Raw genomic sequence first — 12,828 nt, 5'->3', positions numbered from 1 at the left:
AAAGGGCTGGAGCACTTTCCCTATGAAGAAAGGTTGAAACGCTTGGGACTCTTTAGCTTGGAGAAACGTCGACTGCGGGGTGACATGATAGAGGTTTACAAGATAATGCATGGAATGGAGAAAGTAGAGAAAGAAGTACTTTTCTCCCTTTCTCACAATACAAGAACTCGTGGGCATTCGATGAAATTGCTGAGCAGACAGGTTAAGACGGATAAAAGGAAGTACTTCTTCACCCAAAGGGTGATTAACATGTGGAATTCACTGCCACAGGAGGTGGTGGCGGCCACAAGTATAGCCACCTTCAAGAGGGGTTTAGATAAAAATATGGAGCACAGGTCCATCAGTGGCTATTAGCCACAGTGTATGTGTGTATATAACATTTTTTGCCACTGTGTGACACAGAGTGTTGGACTTGATGGGCCGTTGGCCTGATCCAACATGGCTTCTCTTATGTTCTTATGTTAACAGATATGAAAGGTGGAGACTTTGAAGGACTCTCTTGAGGAGGAGCAACATCTGGATAATCAGAGTGGAAATGAAATTTCTTCTGGACAGGAAAATAGTATCTCAGCCTTGTTAGCTTCTCAGACCCTAACCTCAGATTTATGAGCGAGATTTATGTGACATCAGAAGTCATTTTGGAAAAAATTCAAAGTAGTCATTCAGATCAGGAATCAAAAACTCATCAGATGGGAACCAGTATAAGATGAAGAGCATCTGGAGGTAAAATGGGGTACAAAAGAATCTTTCTTCCCCAGGCTTAGAATCAAAACTAATTACGGTACTTCATACCATCAGGACTATAAGTATTCACTCCTGTTTAGCCTGTATAGGGTCAACTGACTAATCACTCCTCACAGAGGAATACTTCCAGCCTGGGAATCTAGGTACCAGATTATGTCTCATCTGGCCAAGTTACTATAATTACCTAGGTACAGAACTAATCTGATGGATCATATAGTTTTGAGGAAAACTTCTAGAACAGAGTGTAATGCTTAATTTTAAGACTTCTATGATTCTGAATCTTTTAATGTGTAGAGCTCTAATGTTGTCTGACTTTGGTATTTATTCCACTAGGGTTTTTAGGAATCAAAATGTCAATCCCCCTCATCGCCAGAAAAAAAAGAGGGGATGAGGGAAGTGAGATGAGCAGATGCTCTTGCGCAACAGGGCAATGGGCTCAAGACAGCTGATTTCAATAATCTACTTGTTGGTTGTAAGGAGATCCCCCAGGAAGATGTAGACGAAGACATGTTGTGTGAATCTTTTAGACTTCTTCCTGGAGCAGAATAGAAAGATATGATTTGAAAAGTTAAAGGTGAAACTGATTAGAATTTCAGCTGATGAATAAGGCAGAACTGAGCCAGAGACAGGACCCAGGAGAGAGCTGCAAGAAAGTTTTTTGCCTTTCCTGAACTGCTAAACTACGGGGGAGCATTAACTGATGTTGTTTTTTGAGAGGACAGAGTTTGAGGGTAAGTGGGTATCTCTAGTATTCTGGACAGTGGTATTTTTTCTGCATCTGTTTGGGTGTTTGTCTGGTCAGCTGCTCATTGAGCAAGGTCTGTTTGCCTGGAGCTCTGCTGTTGGAAAGCAGGGGCCATGAGTCTCTGAACTGTCAGGCTCCTCCTAGGCAGAGGCACAAGCCTTTGGTACAAGTCAAAGGGCTCTTGGCCTGGGGACCCTGAACCACTCAAGATACCTTTAAAACATTAACCAGTTATGTAAGTAGAAAGCCAGCAGGGGAGCAGGGGCTAGTCCAGTGTTTTGCAGAGTGCCACATGTACAATTATCTGTCCACTAGGTGGAACTTGTGGGTGTATGCTTGCTGCATGGAGTTTGTGGCTCTCAGAGAACAGGTTCATTCCCCTGATAGGACAGCCAGCCTGAAGAAGCTGAGGCAGAGAGAAAGGTCTGGGGAAGAGACCTTAAGGGACTTGCCAGAACAATTCCACTCCTGTGTTGACAGCTCTTCTGCTATTGTGGAGAGTGAGGGTTTTGACGTCGGAGAGCTTCAGTCGGAGGAGGAGGAGGGATGTGATCCCTTAGAAGGGAACCCTTCCTTTGGCAACTAATATCCTCTCAAAGCAAAGATACCCCTGAGGGGCTGGGCGGTGGGGGGAGGTGGGTTTCTGATGGTGGGTGATTCAGTCATTAGGAATAGAGAGACTGGGGTCTATGACCAGTGTTTTAACTGCATCGTGATCTGTCTGTCTGGCGTGAAGGTTGCAGACATCATGTGCTTTCTAGATAGGTTGATCGTGCTGGAGAGCAGTCAGCAGTCCTGGTGCACATTTGCGCCAACGGCATTGGGAAATGTAGCTGTGTGTTCCTGGAGGAAAACTTTGTTACTAGGCAGAAAGCCCAAAGGTAGCATTCTCAGAAGTGCTGCCAGTTCCACATGCAGGGCCAGCTAGACAGGCACAGATCAGGGGTCTCAATGCATGGAGGAGAAAGTGGTGCCAGGAGGAAGGGTTTAGATTCGTTAGCCAAACCTGTATAAAAGAGATAGGCTTCATTTGAACCAGAAGGGAACCAGGCTACTGGCAACTAATATAAAAAATGTGTCAGAGTAGCTTTTAAACTAGCCCAAGGGGGGAAGCCAACATGAACTGGGGAGCCTCCAGTTCAGGTCAAGTTAGTCCAAAAAGATGACTGCATAAACACTCAGTGTAACACTGATAAGACTGAGGGCCGTGTATGATGACTAAGGGGCTGAGGGACGCAAGGGTTAATGAAGATGGAAACCCATTATATGTCAGTGCTAGAAGTCTCCAGGCCAAGATAGAGAAACTGGAGTGCTTAGTGTTCAATGACAATTTAGATATAGCAGGTATCTCAGAAATATGATGGAAAGGGGAAAATCCATGGGATGCAGTCATTCCTACACTCTACAGGAAGAACAGGGAGGAATCAATTATTGTTGGTGTTGGGTTGTACATCAAAAAGGACACAGAATCAAATAAGTTAGAAAACATCAGGAAAATTAACTCCCCATCAAAAGCAATATGGGTGGAAATACTGGGGCCTAAGGGTTACTTAAAAGTGGGGTTGTACACCCACCTGATCAAACCCCTGAGGCTGTTCTTGAGATGAGGGAAGGAAATAAGGGAGGTGACTAAAACAGATAATGCCATTATACTGGGAGACTTCAACAACCCTCACATTGACTGGATAAATGTGTGCTCGCGCTGTAGATATTAGATTCCTACACATCATAAACGACTGTGCACTAGAACAGTTGGTCACAAAGCCAACCAGGGGAACAGTGATCTTGGACTTGGTTGTGAGCAGGTCTCAAGACCTGGTGAGAGATGTAGAGGTTGTTATACTAGTTGGGAACAGTGACCACAATGCTATTAAGTTCAGCATTCAGGTCAATGGACCCCTAAAGTTCAAAACTGGAACATTTGATTTTGAAAGACTGAACCTTACATAAATAAGGGAATAATAAAAAGGAAGCAGAGGGGGAGACAGAAGACAGCCAAATTCCTAGGCGATGCTTGGAAGCTATTTAATACCACACTAACTGAGGCCCACATAAAATGCATTCCGTGAGTTAGGAAAGGCACCGCCAAATCTAAAAGAAGCTCTGTGTGGTTAACAACGCAAGTCAAGGAAGATATAAAAAGTAAAGAGGCTTCTTTTTAAAAGTGGAAGGTCTGCCCCACTGAGTTGAACTGGAGGGACCACAGGCTCTGGCAAAAGAAATGTAATAATCAGGCACGCAAAAAGATTTTGAGTGGGTTGCTAAAAGCATCAAGACAAACAACAAACATTTTAAAAATGTATTCAGAGCAGGACACCAGCAGCGGGGCCTTTGGATGACAAAGGATTAAAGGGTTTGCAAAAAGAAGACGGGGGAGATGGCAAAGAAGCTCAACGACGCTTTTGCTTCGGTGTTCACTGTGGAAAGTGAGGGGTGCATACCCATGCCAACAGCTGTTTTTGGGAAGGGAACCTGGAGAACCGAGTCAAACTGAGGTGACTAGAGATGACATTTTAGACCTAATGGGGAAATTAAAAACCAGTGAGTCTCCAGGTCCTGACAGCATACACTGGAGAGGTCTTAATGCAAGATTGTTGATCTACTAATCTGTATTTGCAACCTATTACTAAATTCAGCTGCTGTACCAGAAGACTGGAGGGTAGAAATGTGACTGATTTTTTTAAAGGGATCCAGAGGGGACCCTGAAAGTTACAGGCCAGTCAGTCTAATTTCTGTCTCAGGCAAATTAGTAAAAACTCCAATCAAAGATAGAATGGTTAGGCACAGGGCTTTTTTTGTAGCAGGAACTCCTCTGCATATTAGGCCACACACCCCTGATGTAGCCAATCCTCCTGGAGCTTACAGGGCTCTGAGTACAGGGTCTACTCTAAGCTCTTTGAGGATTGTCTACTTCAGGGGTGTGTTGCCTAATATGCTAAAGAGTTTCTGCTACAAAAAGAGCCCCGAGGGACAATGCCTGCTGAGGGGAAATCTCCAAAAATCACCTGCCTCAGCAACCTTTTGGAGTTCTTTGAGAAAGTGAACAAACATGTAGACAACAGTGACCCCGTAGACATATATTTGCCAAAGGCATTTGGCAAGGTATCTCACCGAAGACTCCTGAGCAAACTTAGCAGTTAAAGGATAAGAGGACAGGTTCTCTTATGGATTAAAAACTGGTTAAATGACAGGAAGCAAAGAGTAGGAATTAATGCACAGTTCTCACAATGGAGGGAAGAACGCGGCGGCTAGGCTGTTGCTGGGGCTCCCAAGGTGGGAGCACATACAGCCGGGGCTGCGCGGACTGCACTGGTTGCCAGTGGCATACCGAGTTCGCTACAAGGTGCTGGTTATTACCTTTAAAGCCCTACATGGCCGAGGACCTACCTACCTAAGGGACCGTCTCTCCCCATATGAGCCCCAGAGGGCACTGAGGTCATCTGGGAAAAACCAGCTGAATATCCCTGGGCCAAGGGAGGCCAGACTGAAAGCCACCCGGGACCGGGCCTTCTCTATTACTGCTCCACTACTGTGGAACCAACTCCCTGAGGAGGTGAGGGCCATACGATGTTTAGAGGGATTCCGTAGGGCCTGTAAGACCCACCTTTTCAAGATGGCCTTCAACTAGCGAAAAAATTAGTGAAAAAACTTGTGACGAAACTAGATATGCTGCTAGAAATGCTTTTATTCTTGAAATGTTTTTACTTCTGAAATTTATTGAAACTTGTTTATAACGCCATACTGTTATGTGAATTTTAATACTTTGTAATTGTTTTAACCGTGTTTTATAATCATAACTGATGTAATGTGTGTTTTATGTTGTGAGCCGCCCTGAGCCTGCTCCGGTGGGGAGGGCGGGATAGAAATAAAAAATTATTATTATATTATTATTATAAGTAAGTAAGTAAGTAAGTAAAATTTTATTTAAGTAAAGTAAGTAAGCAGTGGGGTCAGTATTTGGGCAGGTACAGTTTAATTTATTCATAAATGATCTGGAAATAGGGGTGAGTACTGTAGTGAGTACTGGGGTGAGTACTGTAGTGGCCCAAGTTTGCAGATGACACAAAATTATTCAGGATGGTGAAAACCAAGGCCGACTGTGGACAGCTCCAAGAGGACCTCCACAAATTGGGTGAGTGGGCAACGATGTGGCAAATGAAGTTCAGTGTTGATAAGTGTAAGGTGACGCACACTGGATCAAAAAAAAAAATCCCAACTTCAAGCACAGGCCAATGGGGTCTGACCTTGTTGAGACTGAGAGGAGAAATATCTTGAGGTCATAGTGGACAGCTCAATGAAAGTGTCAACTCAGGGTGCTGCAGTGGTTCAACAAAGGCAAACTCTGTGTTAGGGATTCTTAGGAAAGGAAAATAAAGCACAGCCTCATTTGGAATCCTGTGTATGGTTCTGGTCACAATTTCTCCAAAAGCACATTGCAGAGCTGGAAACAGTACAGAGGAGGGCAACCAAGATGCAGAGTGGTTTGGGGCACTTTCCCTATGAGGAAAGGCTGAAGTGTCTGAGACTTTCAGTTCAGAAAAGAGATAACTAAGGAGGAACATGACAGATGTTTCTAAAATTATGCATGGGGTGGAGTTAACAAAGAGAAAATTTGTGTGTGTCTTTGGTGTAAGTTTTATAAAAAATGATTGTACTTGTGTGTGTTTTATCTGTTGATTTGCTTCTTTCTAATTTTTGACAATGTGCCTTATGTTCTTTCCTATAAATACATATAATCACCATAGCATTTGAGCTGAAGATGTTGAAGGGAGCTTTTAATTCCTGTGGCTTCCTATATGTTTGTATCAATAAAACTTGTGGTAGCCACACTTGGTCACCAAACCTGCCTTCCACAGCACTGCTGACTTCTTCAATAGAGGTAGGAACTTTGAAAAACAAAATTTGGTATTTTCTTAGCTATGGAATATATATGGAACAGTGCGGCTTCGGTCACTCTCTGCAACGGAGATGCTTGCTAAGTGACATACCTCTAACACTGCAACCTCCTGTGCATTTCGAAGCAGACGGAATGTCAAAGGATGCTTAGAATCCAACCCTGGAATAACCTCACAGCCCCGCAGGGGAATAGAGACAATATGGTTCTTTAGGTCTGTTCGGTCTTTGTGAAAGATAAGCTTATTTTCTTTCACTCTGCACCAGCGCTCACGCCAACGGTTATTTGACAGCACATTCAGATAGCCTACAAACAAACAAACAAACAAACAAAAAAGGATCTTCACTTTTTTTACTCCGAGGTTCTTTCAAGCCAACTTGGTACTTAGGAAATACCAGTAACTGAAGAATTTAGCCCAGAGATACTCCACGGAGGCACATTTTTCTAAAGAGTTCTCGAGTGGTAATAAGGGTCCTATTTTTGCAAATCTTGGGAAAGGGGCACCAAATGGGTCCAACTGTCACAGCCACTGCCTCAGCCCTTCCCAGGTAGCAGGGGAGGGGAGGGATTCCGTGGCAGAAGGCACATTCCGATGGGCTCACCACTTACCCTTCCCCCTTGGCTTCTCTCCAGCCTTGGCCATGCGGCAGACTCACCTGGCACCACAGCCTGCAGGTGGCCTCCTCTTGGGGCCCGGGCAGCAGCAGGGCAAGCCAGGATCAGAGCATGCCAAAACCAGTGCAGGGACGGGAACTACCGCCCCACATGCATCCAGAGGAAGCTCTGGAGCTGCTTCTGCTGAGCCTTGAGTGGGAAAGCGTGCTCCCCCTGGGCTCCACTCAGCACCCTGGGCCAGTCAATCAGGATCAATGGAGTAAGGGCTTGGTGGAAGTGCGGTGGTTGCAGAATCAGGCTGCGGTGGCTGGCTTCTGCCCTCAAGGCTGCTGCGCCCCCCGCCGGCGTCCCACACACCAACCCTGGCTAGCGGGTAATCGAGCCGACCCCCACCCCCCAGCTCCAACAGGCCTGTTTAAGGGGTGGGATCTGCTGCACTGCCCACCTCTGAACCCAAAGCATTTCTCCTCCCTCCACCACCGCTCTCCTCCCTCCCACTCAACTGTGCCTTCCTTGCCTGTGTCAGTTCCAGGAGTCTGGAGCCGGAGCCTGAAACAAAAGCCAGAGGCTGTGCTTGGGAATCACCCAGGAAGATTTAGAATACCATGGAATACAAATATGGCTGGCCTTTACTAGTTGATTGTCGGTAACAAGAGGAGACCATGAGAAGCCACTCACCACACGTGGGGATGTCTTCTTCAGCTGAAGAGGTTTGTTCATCTGTGGAGGGTTTCTTTTTCCCTAAACCGATAATCTTGGTGATCTTTTTACCCGTGACTTTAGTCACGGTGCCCTTGGAGTCCATCTTGGTGCTTTTTTTCCTCTTTACTACCAAAGGAAACACAAGTCTTGAGTGTGTGGAGTGCAGTCAAGTCACAGCCAACATGTCGACCCCATCTTGGGGCTTTCAAGGCAACAGAAAAACAGAGGTGATGCCTTCCTTTGCAGAGTCTTCCTTGGTGGTCTCCTTTCCAAGTACTGCTTAGTCTCTAAGATCTGGCAAAAGCAGGCTATGCCATGCCACCTTTCCTCCCACATAAGTCTTACACTTTTTCAAAAGACCCAGTTATGTAAGCAAATTAGCTGTACCACAGAAGTTTTTTCTTAATATAAGCAAGCAGACATGGCCCATCCACCAGGCAGCCCTAGGTGGTTGCCTAGGGTGCGGGCCTCCCCCCTCCCCCAACTCCTGCCTCCGGGACAATTGATATCGCCCTCTGGGAATCTGAAAAGCCCTCTGGGAATCTGGAAGGGGCTGTGCACCGCCCAGCCTCCTCTGCAGCTCCTGCCCCACCCTGCCACTCTCCCCCTTCCGCTGCCCCGCAGGCAAAGTCAGAGGGCAGGGATGGCACACGCAGTGGTGCAGCAAAGCGCATAGAGGACATGTGCTACCCAGCTGCCATCACTCCATTTCTGGAAGGCGGAGCAATGGCAAGAGGGCGGTGTGCAGCCTCTCTGTGCTGCTGTGTGCGCCCTTCCCGCTTTGCCCATGGGGGTGGCAGGGCACCTAGGGCTCCAGATACCCTAGGCTGCCCCTGTAAGCAAGTGGGAAAGGCAAAGGAACAAAAGCCCAATGTAGCTAAAAGAGCACCAATTAATTATCTGGAGAATTAAAACAGTAAAACAATGGCAAACCCTACCCCATGAGCTGTAAACTACTATCCAGTGGAAAAAAGCATAAAACCATGCACAAAAACATTCAGGCAGAGTTACAAAGCATGAAAGAAAAACTTCATAAAGTTTTGTGGCTAAAACTTCAGTTTAAAGTTTGGTTCTAGCCTGTGTGTAAATGGCAATAAATCATGCCAGGTATGCCTCAAGAGGGAAGGCACTTCAAAGCTGGGGTGCCACCACTGCCTTTGGTTGCCTCACCTTCACAGGCAGGGACACAGACAGCAGGCCAGAAAGTACTAAAGGAGGTAGTCCTCCAAGCACCCCAAGCCCCAACCAAAGGGCCTTAAAAGTAAGAACCAGCACTTCTGAGTTGTGTCCAGAAACACGATGGTCACAGGGGTGATACAACCCTGGTATTCAGACCACTCCCATCACTACCTTGATTGCCACATTTTGTTCCAGTTGAGGTTTTGCACAATTTCCAAAGGCAGCCCCATGTAAAGTGCATTACTGTAATCTAATCCAGATGTGTTCCGAGTATGATACACCATGGCTAAATCACTCCCTGATAAGACCAAAGTTAGATTACTTCAACACGGTTTACAAAGTGCTTCCTCTAAAACTGTCCAAAAGCTACACGGAATCCAAAATGCAGTAGCCAGATTGTTGGTAGAGGCTGGACCCAAGGTGAAATTCCAGCCATTTTGGGGTGTGGTACAGACCACTGCTCCTCCAGATTAGCAGTTGGGGTCCAGAGGTCCTCAACAGTAACATTAACACTGTCTTAGTACCTTGCTCTTTTCCATTACAGATGGGGGCAGTTCCATTTTCTACAACACCCTCTCCGTCAGAACTAGGTCTTTCTGAGGACAATTTCTGCATAGACAAAAGAATTAGGTCTCTGTTACTGCGGTCATGAATTAAACAGTGTGCCAAACTCTCATCTGTCCACAAGAACAAACATGAGGCTGCCAAAAATTAAGAGGAAAGATAGGAGCAAAGGTGACATCAGGGTGAAAAAGATTAATTTGTTCTCAAAGACATCTATTAAAAATTGTTTGACAATGAAATGTGCACGTTCCAAAAAAATTCCACCCAAGACCAAATGTTCATAAATTTTAAATTTTGGTTTTATGCTTTGACTATTTCTTATCTGATGTGTTTTATCTATGTTGCACACCGCCTTGAGCTTAGTAAGAAAGAAAGGCAGTTAAATGTTTTAAATAATTAAAGAAATTAAAGAATTCATTTTTTCAGGAGTCGACCTATTCACACAAGCATTACAAAAGACATTCCATGCCAATACTGTCAAATATCACAATTCCTTCACTAGGCAGATTTTTTCACACAGTGCTTCTTTTCTTGTTATCTAAATGCTTCTGGCTTTTTAGCCAAAATTTGCAGTCTGACATACATGAAGCTGCCTTACACTGAATCAGACCATCAGTCCATCAAAGTCAGTCTTGTCTACTCAGACTGAGAGCAGCTCTCCAGGGTCTCAGGCAGAGGTCCTTCACTTCACCTACTACCTGCTCTTCTTTAACTGGAGGTGCTGAGGATTGAACCTGGGACCTTCTGCATGCCAAACAGATGCTCTACCACTAAGCCACAGCCCCTCTGGTCTTTTAGCACCTGAGTAGCACTTTCAGAACTGCACAGTCCAGACTTATACTTTCCCCACAATTGTTCTGGGGTTTTCCTCACATTGTCAAAAGAAGGACAGTATTAGGCATTGCAGAAATCTAGTCAATTCAGCGTCATCCCTCTTCACTAAGGATGTTCAGCTTTCTGTGCTGCCTTTTCCTCCAGACCCCAATCTGAAAAGGCAGTTCTCATATTTCTGCTTGGGTGCCTCATTGTTCTCAAATATCATATCCAGAGCAAAAATTTTTATCCTTATCTTTCAACCTCTCCAGCAGGTCTTACTAAATCCATTCTTTCTACCCCTGTTTCTCATATATCTGCCTGTGACCTTCACTTCTCCATTTCTACCTCTCATGGCCCACAGTCCTCACACCTACGGCTGGAATGTTCACCCAGCGTTTTCTGTCTCTCTCGCTTCCTTCCAATTCCTTCTCCAAACCATCCTTTCCCTCACATTCCTTGGTCCACACCCTTGAAAGGAATGACAAAGGCCATTCACTCCAGCTCATCCTTTGTTTACCTCACTTCTCTGACCTTGCACCTCAAGTGCAGGGAACCTTTTGTTTGGCTAATGAAATTCAAGACTGACAGCATTACATAAAACATCAGCGAAATTTATTTCTCCACACACCAACCTAAGAGATCTCCCTCCAGAATCTGACCCAGTCTCTTTTTTCAGTCCACTGCATGGGAATGTATGCCTGCTTTCCCATCTTTGTTGCTTATCTTCTCTCCCCCACCCCATCAAATCCTTGATCTCTCCAGGCACCAAAATTTAAGCCCCTCTTTCGCTTTGCTGATGGTTCTTGAAAATATTTGACCAATGAAGCTGGAATCCTGCCTGTTCTTGTAACTCCTTGTGCTCACAAACAACCAAGAGTCCCTCTTAGCAAACACTGGGCCAGAAATAACATTCACAGCAGTGGCTGAGGGAAACGGCTTTTATTCTTGTCAGGATAAGCTTGGCTTGAGGCGGTCTCGAAGCAAAGTTTTTTGCCCTCATGCATGAATAGAAAAATAAACCTGCTGTGTAGCCAGCTTGAAGTGAGAGAAAATATCTATCCAGTTACAAAGATATGATGAATGAATGGAACTAGCCCCCTTTACTTCTTATGGTTACCAGGAGGGAGCTGGAGGTCCACTGGAATTACAATTGATCTCCAGACTACACACATAGCTTATTATTCATTTATTTAAAACACTTATTCCACTTCTCCTGGAGAAAATGGCTGCTTTGGAAGGAGGACTATATAGCTCTCTATCCTCCTGGGCTCCCCTCCCATCCCTAAGGCCCACAAATTTCCATGTAGTTCCAAACCTGGACTTGTCAACCTTGCTATAGAAATTGTTAATTTGAAGGAGGAAAGTCATACTCTTTGGGGGAAAAAAAATCAAAGAGGGATAACTGAAACGGCAACACCTTGATGAAGAAGCCACTTCAGTAGCTTAAAACAACAAACAACCTGCACACTAATGTAGAAGACAGAATAAGAGAGTTTGGCTTGGCTCCTATGGTGTACACACATGTGCACGTGTTTTCTTCCTGCTCTCCACTGTTCTAAGTTTCACTTGATTAAGCAGCTGTATCTGCATACGGTTCTAAAGAAAAAAAAATCTTCCTTTGCTAAGATGTGCTATGGCAGAGATAAGAAAATACCTCTTCTAAGAAATAGAACTTTACATTTTGAAAAATAAAATAAAATAAAATCTGCTAGCCAGTTAACAAGCGCCATACTACTTCATAATAATAATAATACTTTTTATTTGTATCCCGCCCTCCCCGCAAGCAGGCTCAGGGAGGCTCACAACACGTAAATACAGTGTACAATAAAACCATATACAATAATTACAATTCCAGTTATAAAATCATCCTTAAAATCATTAAAATTACATTAAGGTTAAGATTATGGTGCTATAGTTAAGATCTTCCATAAAATCCAGTGACTAAAACATAAAACATATCCAGCAGGACTTTCTTGGCTCGGTATTAGGTGAAGGCTATTTTAAAGAGGTGGCTATTTTAAAGAGGTGGGTCTTGCAGGCCCTGCGGAATTGGTCTAAACATCGCAGGGCCCGTACCTCCTCCGGGAGTTAGTTCCACAGTAGGGGAGCCGCTATGGAGAAGGCCCGATCCCGGGTGGGGATCATAATCAATTATATACCATACCATAATCAATTAAATTTGACTGAATAGAAAGGCAATCCTAAACCCTCCTAAAACCACTGACTTCAATGGGACTTAGAAGCCTGTAATTCTGTTTAGGACTGGACTGCAATGCTGCAGCTGTTATGAACATAAATATCCTGAAGTGCTTCTTTATTATTGGGAGGGGCTAAACTACAGAAATGACTTGGAAGGGCCAGTGGCAATAATTCCAGAGATAAGGTGCTGCCAAAAAGAAAGGAAATAAGAGGTACAGGACAACCAATGTGTCTTAAGAAGAATAACAAGAAATGGTCAGGAGTAGCAAGCATTTAAAAGTAAGGTTTTAAAATCAATATAAAATTAATATAATAATAGAAGGAAGACAGCGAAAAGAAAAAAAGGGGGAGAAACTTGATCATATTTACA

At 44.6% G+C, this 12,828-nt stretch overlaps 1 protein-coding gene across 4 annotated transcripts in view; it reads right to left on the bottom strand.

Annotated features, from left to right (window-relative positions):
* AFAP1 (actin filament associated protein 1) overlaps positions 1-12,828 on the bottom strand; it is a 55,202-nt gene that overhangs the window by 18,012 nt on the left and 24,362 nt on the right. For all 4 annotated transcript variants that reach the window (XM_060254046.1, XM_060254048.1, XM_060254047.1 and 1 more), the window contains exons 7-9: positions 9,404-9,488; positions 7,677-7,826; positions 6,478-6,689 (exon numbers count right to left, since the gene is read on the bottom strand). In XM_060254046.1, the coding sequence (XP_060110029.1) occupies positions 6,478-6,689; positions 7,677-7,826; positions 9,404-9,488 (447 nt within the window). The remainder of the gene's footprint in view (positions 1-6,477; positions 6,690-7,676; positions 7,827-9,403; positions 9,489-12,828) is intronic.

This window comes from Heteronotia binoei, chromosome 14 (assembly GCF_032191835.1).
Source record: "Heteronotia binoei isolate CCM8104 ecotype False Entrance Well chromosome 14, APGP_CSIRO_Hbin_v1, whole genome shotgun sequence".
Classification (NCBI taxonomy): Eukaryota; Metazoa; Chordata; class Lepidosauria; order Squamata; family Gekkonidae; genus Heteronotia; species Heteronotia binoei.
Note: the sequence above shows the minus strand (reverse complement) of the source record. Positions and strands in the feature narration are given on the sequence as shown.